The sequence below is a fragment of the Trichosurus vulpecula genome, chromosome 5 (assembly GCF_011100635.1).
Source record: "Trichosurus vulpecula isolate mTriVul1 chromosome 5, mTriVul1.pri, whole genome shotgun sequence".
Taxonomy (NCBI): domain Eukaryota; kingdom Metazoa; phylum Chordata; class Mammalia; order Diprotodontia; family Phalangeridae; genus Trichosurus; species Trichosurus vulpecula.
Genome location: NC_050577.1, coordinates 151443417 through 151469369, shown reverse-complemented (window position 1 = coordinate 151469369; position 25953 = coordinate 151443417). Strand labels below are relative to the sequence as shown.

The window sequence follows — 25953 nt, the reverse complement described above, 5'->3', positions numbered from 1 at the left end:
AATAATACCTTAAAAAATTAGACTAACTCAAATGGCAAAAGAGCTCCAAAAAGCCAATGAGGAGAAGAATGCCTTGAAAGGCAGAATTAGACAAATGGAAAAGGAGGTCCAAAACATCACTGAAGAAAATACTACCTTAAAAATTAGATTGGAGCAAGTGGAAGCTACTGACTTTATGAGAAATCAAGATATTATAAAACAGAACCAAGGAATGAAAAAATGGAAGACATTTTGAAATATCTCGTTGGAAAAACCACTGACCTGGAAAATAGATCCAGGAGAGATAATTCAAAAATTATTGGACTACCTGAAAGCCATGATCAAAAAAAGAGCCTAGATATCATCTTTCAAGAAATTATCAAGGAGAACTGCCCTGATATTCTAGAGCCACAGGGCAAAATAGAAATTGAAAGAATCCACCAATTGCCTCCTGAAAAAGATCCCAAGAAGAAAACTCCTAGGAATATTGTCACCAAATTCCAGAGCTCCCAGATCAAGGAGAAAATACTGCAAGCAGCCAGAAAGAAACAATTTAAATATTGTGGAAACACAATCAAGATAACACAAAATCTAGCAGCTTCAACATTAAGGGATTGAAGGGCTTGGAATATGATATTCTGGAGGTCAATGGAGCTAGGATTAAAACCAAGAATCACCTACCCAGAAAAACTGAATATCATGCTCCAAGGCGAAATATGGACTTTCAATAAAATAGAGGACTTTCAAGCTTTCTCAGCTGAATAGAAAATTTGACTTTCAAACACAACAGTCAAGAGAAGCATGAAAAGGTAAATAATAAAGATAAATCACAAGAGACTTACTAACGTTGAACTGTTTTGTTTACATTCCTACATGGAAAGATTATGTGTGTAATTCATGAGACCTCAGTATTAGGGTAGCTGAAGGGAATATACATATATACATATATATATATATATGTGTGTGTGTGTGTGTGTGTATGTGTGTGTGTGTATATACATATATATGTGTGTGTGTGTGTGTGTGTGTATATATATATATATGTATGTACATACATACACACATATAGACAGAGGGCACTGGGTGAGTTGAATACGAAGGGACGATATCTCAAAAAAAAAATCAAATTAAGGAATGAGAGAGGAATATATTGAGAGAGGGAGAAAAGGAGAGATAATGGGGTAAATTAAATCACACAAAAGTAGCAAGAAAAAGCAGTTCTGTAGGAAGGGAAGAGGTGGCAGGTGAGGGGGAATGAGTGAATCTTGTTCTCATCGAATTTGACTTGAGGAGGGAATACCATACACACTTAATTGAGTATCTTACCCCACAGGAAAGTAGGGGGAAGGGGATAAAAAGAGGGACAATAGAAGGTAGGGCAGATAGAGGGAAGAAGCAATCAAAAGCAAACACTTTTGAAAAGGGACAGGGTCAAGGGAGAAAACTGAATAAAGGGGGACAGGATAGGAGGGAAGGAAATATAGTTAGTCTTTCACAACATGACTATTTATGGGAGTGTTTTGAATAATGATACATGTGTGGTCTGTGTTGAATTGCTTGCCTTCTTAGGGAGAGTGGGTGGGGAGGGAGGAGGGGAGAGAATTTGGAACTCAAAGTTTTAAAAGCAGATGTTCAAAAAAAAGGGTTTTTTTGCATGCAACAGGAAAATAAGATATACAGGCAATGGGGCACTGAAATCCATCTTGCCCTACAAGAAAGTAAGGGGAAAAGGGATGGGGGGGGAGTGGAATGAGGGTGATAGAAGAGAGGGTTGACTGGGGAATGGGGCAATCAGAATATATGCCATCTTGGAGTGGGGGGGAGGGTAGAAATGGGGAGAAAATGTGTAATTCAAACTCTTGTGGAAATCAATGCTGAAAACTAAAAATATTAAATAAATAAATAATGATTTAAAAAGATCTATATCCCAAAGAAATTTTAAGGGAAAAGTACCCACATGTACAAAAATATTTGTAGCAGTTCTTTTCTGTGGTGGCAAAGAACTGGAAATTGAGGGGATACTCATCAACTGGGGAATGGCTGAACAAATTGTGGTATATGAATGTAATGGAATACTATTGTGCTATATGAAATGATGAGCAGGCAGACTTTAGAAAACCCTGGAAAGACTTATATGAACTGATGCTGAGTGAAGTGAGCAGAACCAGGAGAACATTGTACACAGTAACAGCCACATTGTGTGATGACCAACTTTGACAGACAGCTCTTCTCAGCAATACAAGGATCTAAGACAATTCCAAAGGACTCATGGTAGAAAATGCTATCCATATCCAGAGAAAGAACTATGGAGTCTGAATGCAGATTGAAGCATACTATTTTCTCTTTTTATTTTTTCTTTTTCATGGTTTTTCCATTTCGTTCTGATTCTTCTTTCACATGACTAATATGGAAATATATTTAATATTATTACACATGTATAGCCTATATTAGATTGCATGCTATCTTGGGAAGAGGGGAAGGAGAATGAGAGGAAAAATTTAGAACTCTTATAAAAGTGAATATTGAAAACTAAAAATAAATTTAATAAAAATAAAAAAAACAAAAATAAAATATAATTTAAAAAACCTTCTCAAACCAGTTCTGCTTCCCGATTAACTCTTTCCTGTAATATTTTCCTATTCTCCCGGGCTAGAAATCTTGGAGTTGTCATTGCTCTGCCTTTCTCCTTCATTCCTTAAATTCTACTTTCTAAGAAACAACTCTTAGAAATGTCTCAGAACCACCTTTTCCTCCATGACCTAACTGTCCTCTTCTTGGCCTCTGATCACTTCATGCCTAGATTACAGGGATGGTTCTACCTGATCCTTTAATCTTCAATTTATTCAGCTGATGGTGTCAAGATTATCTCTAACACTGTTTTACCGTCTTCTTCTCAGAAACCTTCAATGGCTCTCTATTTCCTCCATCAACAAGAAACAATGTGCCCACTTTTCAAAGCTCCTCCATCATATGACTTTATACTACCATTCTAATTTTATTTCCCACTACTGTCCAATATGAACACTCTCTTCCAGTCAGATCAGTTTTTTCACTGTCTCATGGATACTGCTCTCACTTCTTCATTAAATTTGTTTCCATGAGTGGATGCTTAGTGTTCTCCCTCTTTCTATTTCAGTCGCTCAGTCAATAAACATTTATTAAATACCTACTATGTGCCAGACATTGTGCTAAATGCTAGGGAGACAAAGAAAGGCAAAGGCAAACTTGAAAGGAAATTTTGTCAATTTTAAGAACCTATATCAGAAATTATAAAGATATTTATCATTATGGAATATTTTTAATAAATTGGTTTAAATTAACATTTTAATTTTATTTGATCAGTATGGCATATTGTTATGCAAAAAGCTTAGTCTTACCCATACTTCAAAATGCTCATTTTATTCTAATAATTTAATTTGTCTTGGTTTTATTCCCACAAAAAAATATAAGCTGCTTCTGGAAAGGTACCATGTTTTTTTATTCTCATGTATCCCCCCACCCAGCACTAAACAGATATAAATAGATATTCAATGAATATATTTTGATTGTCTGAATACAATATATTACAAAGTCTCTTTTCATTCAGTGGTATTTAATGAATGACAACTGGATGCTTAATAATATATTAAATAATATGCTTTTCTACAATTAAAGTTAGTAATTTTGCAGCATACAAAGTTGTTACATTGTCTTCTTTATTCATGTATGTTTTTAAATTGCAATTTAGAACCACAGCTAATGAAATGTTAGACTCATAAAGATCTTAGTTCCATAATGTGGGATTCTCTATAACTAATACTCTTTGGGTCATGACTCCACCAAGAGTTTTCTCTAGTAACATGAGCATTTGTCTCGTACATAAAAGATTCTGCTGCTCCTATGCAAGTACTTATAACATTGGACACTGAGGAGGCTTTAACTCAGTAGCAAACTAAAAGAACTAAAATCTGAGTCCATACATAGTCAAGACAACTTCTCTTCTTCTTTATGGGGCATGAGAATAAGGTTGTTCACCAAGCCTGAAATGCATTCCACTGCCACCTTCGAATCTTTTTGCGTCAAGTTTCCATTCAAACATCACCCTCTACCTGAAAATTTACTTGATCCTCTCCCCAAGCTCCTCATGCCCTCCTCCCTAAAATTATCTTGTATTTTTTGTACATATTCCACATATGCATATTTATGTATATTTGTTTCACCCAAAAGAATGTAAGTTCCTTGAGGTTAGGGATTATTAAGTTTAAGAGGACTTGATAAGACTTGTGGGAATTCAGAGAAGGAAAAAGACTGGGAAAGAATAAAAGATGATTCCAAGATTCTAAGGCTATTGACATAGGTAAGTGTGGAAAGGCGGCTGGTTTTGGCAAAAGACTCAAGTTTTTTGCTAGATTTCAAACAAAATTTTACTATGTTATTCTGTAATGACAATAGTGAGTAAAACTCAAAAGTTATTTGCTATGGCATAGAAGATAAAGCTTTGCAAGTTCCCATACTACCCCAAACACTTACTGTCTGTGTGGTCCTGATCAAGTCACTCTTTCAGCCTTAGTTTCCTTATCTGCACAATGGGGATAAAAGTAGTGACCACCTCAAAGGGTTGTTGTGAGGAGCAGATGAAGTGACACATGCAAATTGCTTTGACAAACCTTTAGGGTACTATGTGTGTGTGTGTGTGTGTGTGTGTGTGTGTGTGTGTGTACACACACACACCTGATATATGTCTATGTGTAAATACAACATATACAGTACATATATAGTATATACAGCATATGTGTATGTGTGTATGTGTGTGGTGTACTATTAAGGTTCACTTGCCTTTGTTTTGGAGGGGGGAAGGCAGGGCAATTGGGGTTAAGGGACTTGCCCAAGGTCACACATCTAGTAAATGTGTCAAGTGTCTGAGGCCAGATTTGAACTCAGGTCCTCTTGACTCCACAGCCGGTACTCTACTCACTACACCACCTAGCTGCCCCACTTGCCTTTTTTTAATGGATGAAATGAAAGCTTATTGGTGAAGGTCATTAATTCTAGTATTTAAAAAAATGAGAAAGTATTTAGAAGTTTTGCTTGAAAGGGCAATACAAAAGAAAATGACAACATACCTTCCTCAGAAGGAAAAAAGGGCTGCATCGATCCTCCTGAAATTCATGTTGTGTTTCAAGCCATCTAGTCTACTAACACATTTTTTCATGAATTGTTTTTATTTTTTAAAAAAATGCACTGAGGTGCAACCTAATTCAATGATTGCTTCCAAACTATTTAAGTCACTTCTTAAAGCCCAAGAATTTTATTTGACTTCACACCATCAAACATAAAAGTAAAGTGTAATTATTATTCATGGGCAGCAAAGCAAGTGCAGTGTGCGAGAGACAAACCACTTTGGCTGAGGATGAGGAGTAATTGCATTGACAGATTATGCTTGGTGAGGACTAGCTACTTTCCCTCTGCTGTTAATATTTCTGAGAGTTGTGATGCAAGCACTCCCACCCTTTTCTGAGAACACGGAAAGCTCTGACTCAGTCTGCTACCTCACAGGCAGCTGCCTCTATTAAAGTTGCTCCAGTCTGCACACTTCCCTATCGAGTGAGTTCCTCTGCAAAGATGAAGTTAGTTTACTTTTACTTGCTGAGCTCAATTGTATCAGCTTTTCCTAACGCTGGGGCAGTGGAAGATAAAACAGAGGAAACAAAAGATGAAAAATTTGCTGCTGCTTGTCCTGTGAGGCTGGAAGCAAGTGAACAGTGTAAGGAAGGAGAAGAGTGTTCTTACCAGATGAACCTGCCTTCCCTGACCATCCAGCTACCCAGGTCATTTAGCATGATTGAACAGGTATTCAAAGAAGTTCAGAATCTCAAGGAAACTGTAAATAATCTGAAAAAATCTTGCCAAGAATGCAAACTGCAAGCTGATGACAACCAAGAATTGGGAAGAAATGAACCACTGCAGCCTAACACAAAAGCTCCTGAAAAGGAGAGTGAAAACAGAATTAAGGAATTAGAGAGTGATGTTAACAGACTGTTTTCCAATCTGAAGGATGCAAAAGATGAAATTAACTCACTTCATGGTCGCCTGGAGAATCTCAACCTGGTAAACATGAACAACATAGAAAATTATGTCGACAGCAAAGTGGCTAATCTGACGTCTGTGGTGAACAGTTTGGATGGTCAGTGTTCATTTAGGTGTTCAAACCAGTCGGGACAGCAATCTATTTCTGGTACGTGAAATGTGTATTGTTATCATTTATTTTTACATATTAAGTGATTTGAAAGTAAGTGACATTTTGAAAAGAAAAACTAGAAGTGAAATTGTAAGAAGGGTAAATCATGTAAAGCTTTTTGTATGTGTCTACAAAGTTAACATAGAAAAACTAATGTAATTTTGAGAATAAGAGCAGAGATCTAATTTGTTCATGAAATCATACTGAATTTTATTAGCTCCACAAGAGAACCACTTTCAATTTCACTTCTGTTTCAAGATCTGTACAGAATTCTCACTAACACATTATTGCTAAGATCATATAAAAGCAGATGAAAAACATCCACAGATATAGTGTGATTGCATTATGAATTTTTTCCAATACATTTAATCAACCTGGTTAATCAAAATCTACTTAAAATTCACATCAATGTTTAAAGTTTTGTTTAACAGGTTAGAAACATTTCATGGATTTTGAGTGCCACTTATTAAGCTCTCTAAGTAAGTAGAATCAAGGATCCATGAAAAATGTTCATTTTTTAGTTCAAAATTACATAACCACAAGTATCAAGAGGAAAAGAGATTTAGAATAAAAACAATTATGTGGGTTCATAACTATGCAAGTCTTTCCATATTAACATTTCCTAATAGCATATAATCCTTTTAGGTAGAGATTTTTGGCAAGCAGCTAATAATTTTACAATGAAAAATAAGACTCTTGGACTAACATGTGTTTTGATTTCTTTATCCATTCTCTATGTCTTTTATGGAAGTCAGAACTATGGCATTTTAAAAGGAAAAAAATCTTTTGCTAGAATCAATTTAGAGAAACACAACTGGAAGATTGTATTATACAAAAAATTAACTTAAGCTTGAAATTGATACTATACTTTACCTTGTAATTTTGATATCACAACTAAATTTCCTTTTAAATCACTTAATGAAAGTCAAAATAGAAGTATTTGGAATTGTATCAGGAAAACTACAGGATTAACTATTAAGTACAATTCTATGAATTACAAGCTTTGAGCAAGCCAAATAAAAGTTTTAAAAAAAATTGTGCAGGAAAGATGGGGGTGAAGGGACATTTGAAGCAGGAGCCTTTTAACCACATCTAATGTTCAGTCTTTTACAATTTATCTGTACAGTAGCTTGTCATCACAAGGCCTTTATTATTAACCCTATTTTACAAGTATGGAAAGTAAGCAAGGTTTGAGACTTGCCCCAAAGTTATTCTTAAAGTGGTTGTGAAATCAGTATTATTATCCAGGTTCTCTATTCATAGGTCACTTCTTTCCACAGTTTTAACTTTTCAGAAAAAAGTAAGATTCCTGAACATTTAGAAAGAACATACTGGAGTCTTAAGTATACAAATACAGACATGTACACATATGTATGGCACATGTAACATTGCTTCTTGAAGTATGTTCACAATGCCATCTATTAGATGAAATTTTCTTATAGTAAGAATTATTTACTATTTTACTATTTTAATGAATTTTTCTCTATCACAGTTATGAGCTAAAAATATTTTATAACAAATATATAGGAAAGTAATCTAATACACCTAAAAACCTAAGAGGATGCCAGCTCTAGGCTCTCTTTCTGCAATAAAAACTCTTATGAAGTATTCTGGCTTTTTTCTACATTTAAGAAGAATTTTCCAAAGTGAACAGCATCTCTATGTAAAAACAATAGTTTAAATGAAATCAAGTTAAAACTTGGCTACAACTTGGTGATTGATAAGTTTGCTAAACTATAACTTTAAATTTATACTTATCAATTATACCTATTATCTAGGATGATCCTATGTTTCAAGTTATAGTCTGAATCAGAAGAACTAGACAATTAAGGTAACTTTCTCATTTAAGTTTAGTAAGCACAAGAGCCTTTAATTTTATAGAATAAAATACCTCTTCATCCCATCCCCAGATACATAGGTTACTCAGTGTTTGCTTTTAAACAGCATCACATATTTTTAAATTTGCATTTATAAAACATCATTTAAAGAGTAATTTTTTATTTTTTTTTATTTTATTTTTTTTATTTTATTTTCTAAAGCCATTATTCATATTTTTCTTTAAAAAATGATTTCCTTAGATAGTTATTTTCTCTAATATAGTTATACTTTTCTTTGGCTTATAGAACTACTTCCAAGCAGCTATGTCAGCCCCGCTTTAGGAAAGTTACCTTCATTGTTAGTAACTGTGGCTGCCAGTCGTTGTGATTACTAGAATCACTAAAAATGAATGCAGAACACCTTACACCCACACTCTAGCAGTCTTATGCCTAATAGTACACCTCTTGAAGTTGGTGGCATTGGTTCCCCTGGGGATTCTGGTTTCATGCCTCAGTTCCGAGACTACCACAGATGATAGTTCTGGTAGCTCTTGAAAATTCTGATGGTAGCTGGTAGTTGTAGCTCTACTGTGAGCCCCCAAAAGAGGGCCAGCAGGCTAGATACTTTAGGGTTCATGTGTGTCCATGTAATGTTTTGGGATCCCTGCCAAAGGCAGTCCCTGTATATTCCTTGGGGAAAGTTTCAGTAAGGGGTTTCCTGAGAATGGGGTCTAAGGGCTATTAAGCCAGAAACACAGGAACCAGTAGGATCCTTTAAGTTGTTGTTTCAGAAGCCTGAGGGATGTCTCTGGGTGCACATTCTATTGGAAATGACATTGTAACACATGACATTACAATGAGGTTCTAATCTATAACAATTCAGATTGTAATTGAATTACTACTAGAGAATTTCTATCTTTGAAAACATGTATATATAGATAGATGAATGTATATATGTATATATGTATATACATATATACATGTATGTATATATATTATTTAGCTCTAAAAGAACGTTCATAGCATGCTTATGCACTTGACAAAAACTTTATCCACTTTCCAAAGCCATCAATTTTCAAAAAATTGGCTGATAGTGAATTTCTTTCACCAATTGCCAACATAATCCAATTAATCCAGGAAATCAGGCTACTCTTGATTATGTTGCAACAGAAAAGTTAAAGAATTTCACCCAAAGAACAGTTTATTCTATAATTAGTCTGACTTATTAGTTGATTGGTTAATTACAATATGCCTTTTATGTAATATAAGAATTTTATTCTTGTCCTATCAATACATGGTCAGGGCTTGAAACATTTACAAGCTATTTAGTCAGCAATGTTAAAAAACAAAAAGAAAAAACAAAAAGGTTGAAATTATCTGAACTCCTTAAACTCCTGCTAAACAATTGAAGTCAATTTGCATGATCCTAGGCTACAAGGCAAGGTTGTCAGAGGATGAAACCATGAGGAGGAGAAGTCATGAAGTGTGGTACCCAGGGACTGACTAAAACCAAAGTGAATAAAGGAAATTCAATAAATGTGAAATCCAGGGATCATCTGGACAATACCACCATGAGTAGTTTGTGCTCTATTCATAGGGTTACTGTACTTCTGTCCCTACAACTTAGTAAAATTATGCTATATGAATCTCTGGGTGCCATATTTCATGAGTTCTCCTCCTGGTGGTCTCATCCGCTGACAACTTTAGTAGCCTAAACATAAAATTTCCCAGCCCATGCATTCACCTTCTGTCCCTGATGATATCTGTCTTCAGTGATTACAAACTGGAGATCATTTGCAGCCATAGCAATGGGCCTGTGGGATGGAATTAGGTGCCTAATCATGTTTTGTTACAAGATTGGCAGCACACCTGAATTTAGAGTCCTGGCTGCTGTATTGCTGACACCCCACCAGATTAAAGGGAGGCAGCCTGATGCTCTTCTATGCAGATTACAGCTCCATCAACCCTAGAAAAGCTGGGATCACACAGTTTACAAGATTTCAGAATAAAAAACAGGTGCATGTTAAAGAACCTAATTCTGTTCCCTGATCTTATCATCAAAACCTAGAACCTAGCCACAAGTCGATTGAGTTATCTGTAAAATGAGCTGGGGAAGGAAATGGCAAACCACTCCTGTATCTTCGCTAAGAAAACCCCAAATGGGGCCATGAAGAGTTAGACACGACTGAAATGACTGAACAACAACAACAATTAGAAAAGAGCTTTACAGAATTAAGATAAATCAATCTGAGTCAGCTTAACAAAGGAATGTAGAAATTTCATTTTTCCTATTACTCTTTAATTACCATTTAGTTTTTATATCAAACTATGTTCTTGTACCTTTAAATTCTTTTCACCCATAATTCTTTGTCAGTATAATTTGTACTTGTCAATGAAATAAATGATCTTTTGCTTCCTGCCCCTCCAGCTCCTATTCAACAACACCTAATATACAAAGACTGTTGGGATTATTATGGGAAAGGCATAAAGAGCAATGGAATCTACAAAGTTACACCTGATCCAAGAAATAAGAGCTTTGACGTTTACTGTGACATGGAAACCATGGGTGGAGGATGGACAGTAATACAGAAGCGTCTGGATGGAAGTACTAACTTCAACAGAACATGGGAGGACTACAAAAAAGGCTTTGGAAACCTTAGCAGGGAGTTCTGGTTAGGTAATGATAACATCCACCTTCTGACCAAGAGTAAGGAAATGGTCCTTAGAATTGATCTTGAAGATTTTAATGGTGTCAAATTATATGCTCTGTATGAGCAGTTCTATGTGGCCAATGAATATCTCAAATACCGTTTACATTTTGGTAATTATAGTGGTACTGCTGGAAATGCTCTGCATTTCAACAGACATTATAACCATGACCTTAAATTTTTCACTACCCCAGACAAAGACCATGACAGGTATCCCTCTGGAAACTGTGGACTTTACTACAGTTCTGGTTGGTGGTTTGATGCATGCTTGTCTGCAAACTTAAATGGCAAATACTACCACCAAAAATACAAGGGTGTCTTCAATGGCATTTACTGGGGCACCTGGCCTGGCATGAGTAGTGGTGAACCAAATGGCTTTAAACATTCTTTCAAGAGGGCGAAAATGATGATTAGACCAAAACTCCTTGCATCATAAGTTACTACTCATTCTAATTTCATCTAGTTATTTTCCTTAGCATTTTCCCTTTCCATCCCTCCCTTCTTCTCCCATTCTCATCACTTCCCTTCCCTTTTGCAATACATGCCTTCCACATAGAATTTGATGTTTTCTCCCAGTGAATCTTAAAACAATCTTTCCATAACCAAAAAATATCTCAATCTGATGAGTTTAAAGCAGACGTAATATTTTAAATAAGATAAACGACAGTATTAATGTCTTGTGAGAGTCTTAAATTGTTTTGTTGTTGCTACTATCCAAATGTACATTTGGAAACAGTGGTGTTTATATTTTAATTCAATTATATTTCCAATCCTATTAATCAAAAAATTTTCAACTGAAATATCCCTTTTGTAGAGATATGGCATTTGTTAGCTATATTTTTGACAAAAAAAACCAATTTCTTCATCCAAATGGCCTGTTTTAACACAAGTAAGCTATGCCTGGGTATAAGTTAGACACTTCTGGTGCACAAACTCTTTCAAGTCATAAGTTACACTGTTACAAAACTGAATAAACTGTGATTCTGCTACTCTTTTGGTTTCCCTATGTGTCTAACACATATCCTGGAATTTTCTCACTTAAATAAGGCCTGACTCTATATCTATTATATATCCTCAGATAATAATTACTATGCAGCCTTATGGACCAGGCATTTCTATACATTCTTATGAAAGAACATTCATATTGTTATCTGAAAATATCTCAAAATTTTTTAGAATTTGCAAGCCATAAAAGCAGTTGGAAATATTGCTTGACAACCACTGTTTAAAGACAATCTGTTTACTGTTCATAAACTTGTCAGATGCTTGATACTAAAGACTGCTTTAATATATAAAAAAGTCTTTCCTCTGTTCACTATGCACAATAGTTTCTTATTTATGGTTGCTCATTTGTGCCAGACTACTGGTAGAAGGTTTTTTAGGGAAGGGGAAAATGAAGTATTTGTTTGCAAGTCAAAATACTCTGAAGGTCAATTTTCTTTCTTTGTCACTTTCTAATGAAATGTTTTTCCACATGGAAAATTAAGTTTTCTAAAATTATTCCTAGTGTATTTACCACAGACAGTTCAAAGTTGGATTTTCTAATTGTAACCTATGTATTATTTGCCCATGATTAGTATGTTTCTTTCAAAAAGAGAAAGAAAAACACAACCTCTTGATTCTTTAGCATTAACCAATTAGTTCGTGACACATACATCATACTGTATGGAATTTGTAAAAACAAAACAAAAAAACAAACAAACCGAACAGTATGCCTAATTTAGCTATTGTAGAAATTGCATGTATCTGAAAGGTCAACAATGATGTCCTATGAAATGTGCTGAGCACCCAAAAAATGCTACAGTAACCCACTATGTATTATATTTGAATCAGCCTAAACACATTTGCTCTTAAACTTTTCAGTGATTCTTTCTAATCTGGTAGGAAAGTATTCAAATTATGTTTAATAAAGCTGCATGCTGTGTTCATTACTTTATAATTATTTTGTTTCATTGAATATGGTACATAGTTGCTTCCAGTGACCACAACTTATTTTCCAAAACATTCAGCTCATAGCTATGTTAGCTAAAATGGTATATAAAGTCACCACTTTAAGAAGGAAGATGTTGTGTTTCAAATTGTATGAAATACACAAACCATCAAATCAATATCCAGCTAAACATGGGAATCATGTGTTTAACCACAATGTTTCTGACACGTAAAATTAAGAAATTTTCAAATGGGAAATGAAGCTCAGCAAAGACCAAATACAAACTATTGGTGAATGCTTCAAAGGAAGTATGTCTACTTAAAAGGATTTCAAACATGTGTTTTGTATTTTGCTTAATCGTATCTATTTTTCACATTAAAAATGCCAATATTGTAAAACAGGTAACTTTGGCTTAAGAGTAAAAAAATTACATGTATTTATTTCAACAAGAATATAAAGTGCCTAATATATGAAAGAATTTACTATAAATGTTTGTTATTGTACATGATGTCAAGTGATAGAAGATACCCCTAAGGTGAAACTATCGTCAAAAAATCTGCTTATATGCATGGAAACCATGTTGATTTTATGGGGGATTCAGTGTCACACTTTAGAATCTGGTAATACATAGATTCGTTAGTATATAGATATTCAAGAAGTATCTTCTTTTAACTCTTCTGTCATTGGGCCAAAGTTGGGCCAAAGTCATTGGGCACCTTCCAAACCTTCAAGGGTTTTTCTATATCTCTTTCTCACAAAATTCCTCAGACTTAATATTTTGAAGACTTAATATTCTGGTTTTATTCCAATATCAAGACTATGATCATCTTAACTTTTGGTGAGAATAAACTAAGCTAGAGCTGGCCAAAGTGATGCCTTCTCCAGAGCACTGCATCATTGAATGAGGCTTTTAGCTCCTTAGTTATGCTATAGTCACAAATATAGATTGAGTTAACACTGAATTCAAGGGGACTCTATGACAGGATGGGACCCTTATTCTAAAGAGTTCACTTTATTCTTCAATTTAAAAAGCTTAAGCAGATATTTCCTGAATTTTTGGTTGTGAGTGCATAATTTAAACTTATATCACTGATACTATACATGGTACCACTAAAAATTAACTTGGGCTAATATTCATACATAGGGAACAAGAATAACCTAATTCATTAATTAACTCCTTTGTGACTATCATGAAGGAAGAATCATTTGTTAGCAATCTTAATGACATCTGCTATTCCACAAAAATATTGACTAGAGTTAGACCCTTGGAAATGCAAAATATGTGTAGAAGTCATATCTACCTGGAAAAATGTGCATTTTAGTGGCAAGATTAATGAATATATTAAACTAAGGAAATATTAGTTAAATAGACAGCACAAATGTAAAAAAAGCCAAGCTAAAATGTGAATTTGCTAATCATTGTTCCAAGTTCTTGGATAGCTACCCAAGTTCAGTCTTAGCTGTGATATATAATTTTAAGATAAAGGTGAAAAAAATCTGTGGGTAAAGTTGATAAGATTTTGTAAATATGATTCTCATTTTTTGTGTTTAAAATGGTCTTATGTCATATATTTTAAATTTTGTAAAATAAAGGGTTAATCTGAGAATATCTGTTGCTTTGACATGGAAAAACACTATTTTTTTCATCTTTTTTTTATTGTGTGTAATTTATTTAATATTTTTAGTTTTCAGCATTAATTTTCACAAGAGTTTGAATTACAAATTTTCTCCCCATTTCTACCCTCCCCCCACTCCAAGATGGCATATATTCTGATTGCCTTGTTCCCCAGTCAACCCTCCCTTCTGTCACCCCACTCCCCCCGCCATCCCCTTTTCCCTTATGTTCTTGTAGGGCAAAATAAATTTCTATGCCCCATTGCCTATATATCTGATTTCCTAGTTGCATGCAAAAAAAATTTTTTGAACATCTGTTTTTAAAACTTTGAGTTCCAAATTCTATTCCCTCTTCCCTCCCAACTCACCCTCCCTAAGAAGTCAAGCAATTCAACATAGGCCACATGCGCATCATTATGTAAAACCCTTCCACAATACTCATGTTATGAAAGACTAACTATATTTTGCTCCTTTCTATCCTGTCCCCCTTTATTCAATTTTCTCCCTTCACCCTGTCCCTATTTGAAAGTGTTTGTTTTTGATTACCTCCTCCCCCTTTATCCCCTCCCTTCTATCATCTCCCCTTTTTTATCTCCTTCCTCCTTCTCACCTGTGGGGTAAGATACCCAATTGAGTGTGTATGTTATTCTCTCCTCAGGTCAAATCCAATGAGAGCAAGATTCACTCATTCCCCCTCACCTGCCCCCTCTTCCCTTCCTACAGAACTGATTTTTCTTGCCACTTTTATGTGAGATAATTTACCCCATTCTATCTCTCCCTTTCTCCCTCTCCCAGTGTATTCCTCTCTCATCCCTTAATTTGATTTTTTTTTAGATATCATCTCTTCATATTTGACTCACCCTGTACCCTCTGTGTGTGTGTATATATATATATATATATATATATATATATATATATATATATATATATATATATATATAATGTCTGAGGTCTCATGAATCATACACATCATCTTTCCATGTAAGAATGTAAACAATCAGTTCAACTTTAGTAAGTCCCTTATGATTCTCTTTCTTGTTTACCTTTTCATGCTTCTCTTGATTCTTGTGTTTGAAAGTCAAATTTTCTACTCAGCTCTCGTCTTTTCATTGAGAAAGCTTGAAAGTCCTCTATTTTATTGAAAATTCATATTTTGCCTTGGAGCATGATACTCAGTTTTGCTGGGTAGGTGATTCTTGGTTTTAATCCTAGCTCCACTGACCTCCAGAATATCTTATTCCAACCCCTTTGATCCCTTAATGTAGAAGCTGCTAGATCATGTGTTATCATGATTGTGTTTCCACAATACTCATCAAATTGTTTCTTTCTGGTTGCTTGCAGTATTTTCTCCTTGATATGGGAGCTCTGGAATTTGGCAACAATATTCCTAGGAGTTTTCTTCTTGGGATCTTTTTCAGGAGGCAATTGGTGGATTCTTTCAACTTCTATTTTACCCTCTGGCTCTAGAATATCAGGGCAGTTCTCCTTTATAGTTTCTTGAAAGATGATATCTGGGCTCTTTTTTTGATCATGGCTTTCAGGTAGTCCAATAATTTTTAAATTATCTCTCCTGGATCTATTTTCCAGGTCAGTGGTTTTTCCAATGAGATATTTCATGTTTTCTTCCATTTTTTCATTCCTTTGGTTCTGTTTGATAATATCTTGATTTCTCATAAAGTCACTAGCTTCCACTTGCTCCAATCTAATTTTAAGGTCGTATTTTCTTCAGTTGTCTTTTGGACCTCCTTTTCCATTTGACTAATTCTGCCTTTCAAGGTATTCTTCTCCTCATTGGCTTTTTGGAGCTCTTTTGCCATTTGAGTTAGTCTTTTTTTTAAGGTGCTATTTTCTTCAGTATTTTTTGGGTCTCCTTTAGCAAGTCATTGACTTGTTTTTCATGGTTTTCTCGCATCACTCTCATTTCTCTTCCCAGTTTTTTTCTCTACTTCTCTAAATTGCTTTTCCAAATCCTTTTTGAGCTCTTCCATAGCCTGGGACCAGTTCATGTTTTTCTTGGAGGCTTTTGTTGTAGGCTCTTTGACTTTGTTGACTTCTTCTGGCTGTATGTTTTGGTCTTCTTTGTCACCAAAGAAAGATTCCAAAGTCTGAGTCTGAATGTGAGTCTGTTTTCGCTGCATGGCCATGTTCCCAGCCAACTTACTTGACCCTTGAATTTTACGTTGGGGTCTGACTGCTCGTAGAGCAGAGAGTACTTTGTCCCAAGCTTGAGGGGCTGTGCTGCTGTTTTCAGAGCTATTTCCACACAGCAAGATCTGCCAGACCAGGGCTCCTCCTCCCCCAAGAACCACCAACCTGGACTGCAACTCAGATCTAAGCTGGCTCTGCACTCCTGCTGAGATCCGCCACTTACTTCCTCCCACCAGTTGGGCCTGGGGCCAGAAGCAACTGCAGCTGTAGCTCTGTAAGCAGCCTCAGAGCTGTATCACCTCCACTGCCCCTGGGGCGGTGGCCAACTGGGAACTCATTTCACTCTGTCCCAGCAGCTTTTCCCAATAACCTTCTCTATTGTCTTTGGTGTTTACAGGTGGAGAAGTCTGGTAAGTGCCACAGCGCACTGATTCAGGGCACTAGGGCCTGTGCCGCCCGGCTCCCAGGTCTTGTTGGTCCAGGCACAGCTCACGGTGGGCTCTGCTCAGCTCCTCTCCCAGTTCTATGCTATAGACCTTACCCTGCGACCATCCAGGCTATCCTGGGCTGGATGCCTGCTTCCCTCTGCTATTTCGTGGGTTCTGCAGTTCTAGAATTTGTTCAGAGCCATTTTTATAGGTGCTTGAAGGGCCCTGGGGGGAGCTCACGCAAGTCCCTGCTTTCCAGCTGCCATCTTGGCTCCACACCAAAAAACATCATTTTTATAAAATGATATTGATATAACACTGTATTCCCAAAAGTTCTATGGACATAATTACCCAATAAAATTGCTTTGTATTTTGGGAGTCATATGATTGGGCTGCTAGGTGGTGCAGTGAAAAGAGCACCAGGCCTGAGTCCAGGAAAAACCTGAGTTCAAATTCACCCTCAGACACTTATTAGCTGTGTGGCTTTGGGCAAGTCACTTTTTTTTCTTTTTTCTTTTCTTTCATTTAATTTATTTAATATATCTAGTTTTCAGCATCGATTTTCAAAAGAGTTTGAACTATGAATTTTCTCCCCATTTCTACCGTCCCGCCCACTCCAAGATGGCGTATATTCTGGTTGCCCCGTTCCCCAGTCAGTCCTCCCTTTCGTCACCCCACTCCCCTCCCATCCCCCTTTCCCTTCTTCTCTTGTAGGGCAAGACAAATTTCTACGCCCCACTGCCTGTGTATCGTATTTCCTAGTTGCATGCAGAAACTTTTTTTTTTTGCTTTTGAACGTCTGTTTTTAAAACTTTGAGTTCCAAATTCTCTCCCCTCTTCCCTCCCTGCCCACCCTCCGTATGAAGGCAAGCAATTCAACATAGGCCACATGTGTATCATTATGTATAACCTTTCCACAATACTCATGCTGTGAAAGATTGACTATGTTTTGCTCCTTCCTAACCTATCTTCCGTTATCCAGTTTTCTCCCTTGACCCTGTCCCTTTTTGAAAGTGTTTGTTTTTGATTACCTCCTCCCCCTTTCTGCCTTCCCTTCTATCATCCCCCATTTTTTTATCTTCTTCCTCCTTCTTTCCTGTGGGGTAAGATATCTAATTGAGTATGTATGGTATTCCCTCCTCAGGCCCAATCTGATGAGAGCAAGATTCACTCATTCCTCCCTCACCTGCCCTCTCCCCTCCTCCCACAGAACTGCTTCCTCTTGCCACCTTTATACAAGATAATCCACCCCATTCTACCTCTCCCTATCTCCCTCTCTCAATATATTCCTCTCTCATCCCTTAATTTGATTTTATTTCCTTTAGATATCTTCCCTTCATCTTCAACTCACCCTGTGCCCACTCTCTCTCTCTCTCTCTCTCTCTCTCTCTCTCTCTCTCTCTCTCTCTCTCTCTCCCTCTCTCTCTCTCTCTCTCTCTCTCTCTCTCTCTCTCTCTATATATATATATATATGTATATATATATAGATACACACACATATAAACATACATATATACATACATACACATTCACTTATATATATATGATAAACATATATATATATATATATATATATATATATATATATATATATATACATATATATGCATATTCCCTTCAGCTACCCTAACACTGAAGTCTCATGAATCATACACATCATCTTTCCATGTAGGAATGTAAACAAAACAGTTCAACTTTAGTAAGTCCCTTGCAGTTTCTGTTTCTTGTTCTTGTTCTTGATTACCTTTTCATGCTTCTCTTGATTCTTGTGTTTGAAAGTCAAATTTTCTATTCAGCTCTCGTCTTTTCACTGAGAAAGCTTGAAAGTCCTCTATTTTATTGAAAGTCCATATTTTGCCTTGGAGCATGATATTCAGTTTTGCTGGGTAGGTGATTCTTGGTTTTAATACTAGCTCCATTGACCTCCGGAATATCGTATTCCAAGCCCTTCGATATCTTAATGTGGAAGCTGCCAGATCTTGGGTTATTCTGATTGGGTTTCCACAATACTCACATTGTTTCTTTTTGGCTGCTTGCAATATTTTCTCCTTGATCTGGGACCTCCAGCATTTGGCGACAATATTCCTAGGAGATTTCTTTTTGGGATCTATTTGAGGAGGCGATCGATGGATTCTTTCAATTTCTTTTTTGCCCTGTGGCTCTAGAATATCAGGGCGGTTCTCCTTGATAATTTCTTGAAAGATGTTATCTAGGCTCTTTTTTTGATCATGGCTTTCAGGTAGTCCAATAATTTTTAAATTATCTCTCCTGGATCTATTTTCCAGGTCAGTGGTTTTTCCAATAAGATATTTCACATTGTCTTCCATTTTTTCATTCCTTTGGTTCTGTTTTATAGTATCCTGATTTCTCATAAAGTCACTAGCTTCCACTTGCTCCAATTTCATTTTTTAGGTCATATTTTCTTCAGTGGTCATTTGGACCTCCTTTTCCATTTGGCTAATTCTGCCTTCCAAGGCATTCTTCTCCTCATTGGCTTTTTGGAGCTCTTTTGCCATTTGAGTTAGTCTATTTTTTAAGGTGTTGTTTTCTTCAGTATATTTTTCAGCATTTTTTTGGGTGTCCTTTAGCAAGTCATTGACTTATTTGTCATGGTTTTCTGGCATCACTCTCATTTCTCTTCCCAATTTTTCCTCTACTTCTCTAACTTGCTTTTCCAAATCCTTTTTGAGCTCTTCCATGGTCTGAGACCAGTTCATGTTTTTCTTGGAGGCTTTTGTTGTAGGCTCTTTGACTTTGTTAACTTCTTCTGTCTGTATGTTTTGGTCTTCCTTGTCACCAGAGAAAGTATCCAAAGTCTGAGACTGAATCTGGGTGCGTTTTTGCTGCCTGGCCATATTCCCAGCCAACTAACTTGACCCTTGAGTTTTTCAGTGGGGTATGAGTGCTTGTAGAGTTTAGAGAACTATGTTCCTCGCCTGTGGGGATGTGCCAGCTCTGCCACACCAGCACTCCTCCTTCCCCAAGAACCCCCAACCCGGACTGGACTTAGATCTTCAGCAGGCTCTTCACTCCTGCTCTGATCCGCCACTTAATTCCTCCCATCAGGTGGGCCTGGGGCCGGAAGCAACTGTAGCTGAACTTCTGTAGCTGCCCCACCTCCGCTGCTCCAGGGGCGGTGGCCAAACTGCAAACTCCTTCCACGCCCGCAGCTTTTCCCACTAACCTTCTCTGCTGTTTTTTGTGTTTGTGGGTTGAGAAGTCTGGTAACTGCTGCAGCTCACTGATTCAGGGCACTAGGGCATGCTCCACCCAGCTCCTGGTCTGCTTGGTCCGTGCCACTCATGCTGGGATCTGCTCCGCTCCACTCCACTCCCAGCTCCCAGCTCTGTGCAGGATAGACCTCAACCAGAGACCATCCGGGCTGTCCGGGGCTGGAGCCCTGCTTCCCTCTGCTGTTTTGTGGGTTCTGCAGTTCTAGAATTGGTTCACAGCCATTTTTTATAGGTTTTTGGAGGGACTCAGCAGGGAGCTCATGCTAGTCCCTGTTTTCCAGCTGCCATCTTGGCTCCGCCCCCCTCCTCTATTTTATTGAAAGTCCATATTTTGCCTTGGAGCATGATATTCAGTTTTGCTGGGTAGTGATTCTTGGTTTTAATCCTAGCTCCACTGACCTCCAGAATATCGTATTCCAAGCCTTTCGGTCCCTTAATGTGGAAGCTGCTAGATTCTGTGTTACTCTGATTATTTTTCCACAATACTCAAATAGTTTCTTTCTGGCTGCTTGCAGTATTTTCTCCTTGATCTGGGAGCTTTGGAATTTGGCGACAATATTCCTAGGAGTTTTCTTTTTGGGATCTTTTTCAGGAGGCGACCTGTGGATTCTTTCAATTTCTATTTTACCCTCTGGCTTTAGACTATCAGGGCAGTTCTCCTTGATAATTTCTTGAAAGATGATATCTAGGCTCTTTTTTTGATCATGGCTTTCAGGTAGTCCAATAATTTTTAAATTATCTCTCCTGGATCTATTTTCCAGGTCAGTGGTTTTTCCAAAGAGACATTTCACATTGTCTTCCACTTTTTCATGCCTTTGGTTCTGTTTTATAATATCTTGATTTCTCATAAAGTCACTAGCTTCCACTTGCTCCAATTTCATTTTTTAGGTCATATTTTCTTCAGTGGTCTTTTGGAGCTCCTTTTCCATTTAACTAATTCTGCCTTTCAAGGCATTCTTCTCCTCATTGGTTTTTTGGAGCTCTTTTGCCATTTGAGTTAGTCTATTTTTTAAGGTGTAGTTTTCTTCAATATTTTTTTCAGTATTTTTTGGGTGTCCTTTAGCAAGTCATTGACTTGTTTTTCAAGGTTTTCTCACATCCTTCTCATTTCTCTTCCCAATTTTTCCTCTACTTTTCTAACTTGCTTTTCCAAATCCTTTTTGAGCTCTTCCATGGCCTGAGATGGGCAAGTCACTTAAACTCTGTTTGCCTTAATCCAGTAGAGAAGGAAATGGCAAACCACTCCAGTATCTTTGCCAAGAAAACCCCAAGGGAGTCACAAAGAGTTACACATAACTGGACAACAACAATAAAAGGGTATACAAAAAGAAAATCTTGCATAATAATAATATAAAAAATTTCTGAACTATTTGAATTTCATGTGTTGGGGAACTGCCTTGAGCTGTATATACATGTCTTGTGAGACATAATTTTCCACATTATTGAACAGCAAAATTACATACAAGGCTCAGAAACATTTTGTTTCTCAATCAGTGAGCATTTATTAAACGCCTGCTGTATGCCAGCCACTGTGCTAGGTACAAAGGGTACAAAGACAGAAATGAAATAGTCTCTGACCTCAAGGAACCTACACTTTTTAGGAATAAACTATGTAAATGTACGAGTAAATAAAAATTTACAGAGCCGGGGAACAGGGCAATCAGAATATATGCCATCTAGGAGTGGGGGGAGGGTAGAAATGGGGAGAAAATTTGTAACTCAAAATCTCGTGGAAATCAATGCTGAAAACTAAAATATTAAATAATAAAGTATGGAATTCAAAAGAAAACAATGTACAGAGCAAATACAAGTAAATATAAAAGATGTACAGAGTGAACACAAAGTAATTTGGGGGAAGCAGTTAATAAGATCAGGAAAGGAGAGTACAAGACAGTAAGAGACAATATAAGAGACAATACCTGAGCTGCAGGTGTCAGTTTCAGGTATGAGGGGATAGTGTGTTCAAAGACAAGGGATGGGAGACAGACTGTCAGCTACTGTCAGCCAATGGGTCAGTTTGGTTAACACGAGGTGATAAGTGTGGAAAAGTAGGCTGTAGTTAAATTATGAAGAGCTTTAAATGCCAAACAGAAGAGATTATTTTATCCTAGAGGCAAGAGAGTGTCACTAGAGTTTCTTGGGCAGCAGCAGAGTGACATAGACCTGTGCTTTAGGAGTATTACTTTGACATCTATGTGGAGGATATATCGTAGAGACTTAAGTCAGGGAGGTCAATTAAGAGGGTGTTTCAGGGCAGTGAGGTGTCTCATTGGAGAAAGCACTGGCCTGACCCTGGAGTCAGGAGGACCTGAGTTCAAATCCAGCCTGAGACACTTACTAGCTAGGTGACCCTGGGCAAATCACTTAAACCCAACTGCCTCCCGCAAAAGAGGCTATTGCAATAGTCCAGGTGAGAAATGAAGAGGTTCTGATGAAGGTATGAGTAAAGAAAGGTAGATTTTGTAGAGAGGTTTTGTATGAAGAAATCAATCAAGCAAACAAGTATTTATCAAGCACCTAGTATCTGCTAGACATTGTGCTAATTAATGGCATTACGAGTACAAAGAATGAAACAATCCTAGTTTGCAATGAGCTTACATTCTAATGGGGGAGGCAACAAATACTTATAAAATATACACAGCATGCATATAAAGTTAAAATATATGTTTATGCATATATATACATATATATATACACACATATCTACATACATAAAGTAATGAAATACAAGGTTCACTGGGAGAGAGCACACTACCAGTTGGGGGGGATCATGAAAGAATCCACATAGGAGATGGTGTTTGAGCTGTTAAAGAAAGAGTGGAATTCTTGGAGGTAGAGGTACCCAGACAGTGCATTCCAGGTGTGTGAGCTGAGCAGTACAAAGCATGGAGAGAAGAGATGAAGTATACTGAGTGACAAAAGAGACAAGTCAATATTTGGCAAGATTATAGCATGTAGGAGAGACAGAATACTTTTTAGTGACATTGGGAAGATAGGTTGGGTCCTGGTTAGCTAAACACTAACTAAAGGAGTTTATACTATATCCTGGGCACTGAGATGGTACAGTGGATAAAGTTCTGGGCGTGGAGTTGGGAAGACTCAGCTTCATGAGTTCAAATCTGGCCTCAGACACTTACTAGCTGTGTGACCCTGGGCAAGTCACTTAACCCTGATTGCCACAGTTTCATCATCTGTAAAATGAGCTGGAGATGGAAATGGCAAACCACGCCAGTATCTTTGCCAAGAAAACCCCAAATGGGGTCATGAAGAGTGAAACACAACAGAAAATGGCTGAACAACACAACATATTTTATCCTAGATAGATTAGGAAACCATTGAAGTTGGTTGGCCAGATTTGTGCTTAGGGGAAATTACTTTGGAAGGAATATGTAAGATGAACTGGAAAGACTTGAGGAAAGAAAAACAATGAGGAAGCTGTTGCATTAATCTAGATAAGAGTTGATGAGGGCCTGCACTAAGGAGCTAGTTATAATGAGTGGAGAGAAGGGGTAAGATGTGAGAAGAGTTGTGAAAATACAAACAGAGAGAGTAAGGAGTTGAGCAGAATGCTGAGATTACAAACCTAAGATGGTAGAAATATGGTCATGCTTTCTAGAAATAAGGGAGTTTGGGAAAGGGGAGGTTTAGGGGGAAAGAGAATAAATTCTGTTTTAAACACTTTGCATAAAGGGGATGATGAGGGATAGTAAAGAGTCAAGATGAATCTGAGGGTGAGTCTGAGCAACTGGAGGGAGGATAGTGGCAGTACCTTCAACAGAAGAAACTGGTGGGAGGAATGAGTGGGGGGAGGGAGAAGAGAAGGGACATTTTAGGATATGTTCAATTTCAGATGTGTATGTGGGGCATACAGTTTAAAATGTCCAAGAGGCAGTTTGAAATGTAGGCTGGAGCTCCAGAGACAGACTAGGGCTAGAGATTCAGATCTGGGAATCATCTACAGAGAGATCAACTGAATCCATGGGAGCTGGTGAGATGACAGGGAAGGAGTATAGAAAGAGAAGAGAATGCAAGATAGAATCTTTAGGTGCACCAATAGTTATGGGATGGGGCATAGATTATGTTTATGATCCAGCAAAGGAATCTGAGAAATGGCCAGTCAGAAACGCAAACCAAGAAAGAAGAGTCTCCCCAAGAAAAGAGGAGACACTTTCCAAGAGAAGAGAATCAGCAGTGTCAACTGCTACAGAGAGATCAAAAAAACTTAGGGAGTGTATGAAGCCAAGATGGCAGAGTAGAGACAGGGACTTGTCTGAGCTCTCCCCCAAACCCCTCCAAATACCTGTAAAAATTACTCTAAATAAATTCTAGTGCAACATAACCCACAAAAAGACAGAGTGAAAGAAATTTCCAGTCAAAGACAACTTAGAATATCAGTAGGAAAGGTCTGTTAGATCTGAGTGAGGAGCTCAGTACAGCCCTGGCCCCAGCAAACCAGGAGCAGGCCTTAGGAGTGACTGAATCACCAGCAGTGGTGGCAGTGGCAGTGGCAGTGGCTGCTTCTGGAGCTTTCAGCCCACAGACAGTAAGGGGATCAAATAATTGGTCAGAAGGAGATTACAGGGGTCTCTTTGCTGGGACTGAGGCAGGTCTCTGTTGTGTTGCCCATACTTGGAAATGGGTTGCAGTCCTGGGGAGCAGTCCTGGGGCAAGGAGGAGCACTGGCAGAGCAGAGCTTCTGGCAGCAATGAAGAGGGAACCCTCCTCATCATTTCAAGGCAGAAAAGAATGCTTGTGATCATTCACAGACCAGAGCACAGGCCAGGAGAAGAGTAAACACCTCTCCTTAGATCATACTGCCTTGGAAGGACTGAAAACTTACATGATCCTAGAAGTATCACTGAAAACAGCTGCACAAAACCCCTGAAGCTTAGGACAGTATGCCTTCCACACTGGAAGCAGAGCCCTACCTTAACAAAGAATTAAAAAGTCAAGTAACTGGCTGGGAAAATTAGCAAACAATAGGAAAAAACTCTTGACTATAGAAAATTACTTTGGTTACAAAGAAGATAAAAACATACACTCAGAAAAAGACAACAAAGTTAAATCTCCTCCATCCAGAGCCTCCAAGATAAGTACGAATTGGTCTCAGGCCAGGGAAAAGCTCAAAAAGGATTCTGAAAATCAAGGAAGAGAAGTAGAGGAAAAACTGGAAAGCGAAATGAGATTGATGCAAGAAAGTAATGAAAAATGAGTCAACAGCTTGGTAAAGAAGACCCAAAAAATTCTGAAGAAAATAACACCTTAAAAAACTAGACTAGTCCAAATGGAAAAAGAGGTTCAAAAAGCCAATGAAGAGAAGAATGCCTTGAAAAGGAGAATTGGCCGAATGGAAAAGGAAGTCCAAAAGTTCACTGAAGAAAATAATTCCATAAAACTAGAATGAAGCTAATGACTCTGTGAGAAATCAAGAAACTATAAAACAATACAAAAAGAATGAAAAAAATAGAAGACAATATGAAATATCTCACTGGAAAAACAACTGACCTGGAAAAGAGATCCAAGAGAGAGAACTTAAAAATTATTGGACTACCTGAAAGCCATGATCAAAAAAAGAGCCTAGACATCATCTTTCTAGAAATTATCAAGGAAAACTCACCTGATATTCTAGAACCAGAGGGTAAAATAGAAATTGAAAGAATCTACCGATCACCTTCTGAAAGAGATCCCAAAATGAAAACTCCCAGGAATACTATAGTCAAATTCCAGAGTTCCCAGATCAAAGAGAAAATATTGCAAACAACCAGAAAGAAAGAATTCAAGTATTGTGGAAACACAATCAGGATAATACAAGATTTAGCAGCTTCTGCATTAAGGAATTGGGGGGATTGGGACATAATATTCTGGAGGGCACAAGAACT

At 37.4% G+C, this 25953-nt stretch overlaps 2 protein-coding genes across 2 annotated transcripts in view; one reads left to right on the top strand and one right to left on the bottom strand.

Moving 5' to 3' along the window:
• The window catches only part of CCDC146 (coiled-coil domain containing 146), a 176444-nt gene that overhangs the window by 131311 nt on the left and 19180 nt on the right, over positions 1-25953 (bottom strand). The window lies entirely within an intron of this gene.
• FGL2 (fibrinogen like 2) lies at positions 5555-14248 on the top strand. The gene is made up of 2 exons (XM_036760465.1): positions 5555-6193; positions 10442-14248. The coding sequence occupies exons 1-2, from the start codon at positions 5581-5583 to the stop codon at positions 11155-11157; spliced, it is 1329 nt and encodes a 442-aa protein (XP_036616360.1). The 5' UTR covers positions 5555-5580; the 3' UTR covers positions 11158-14248.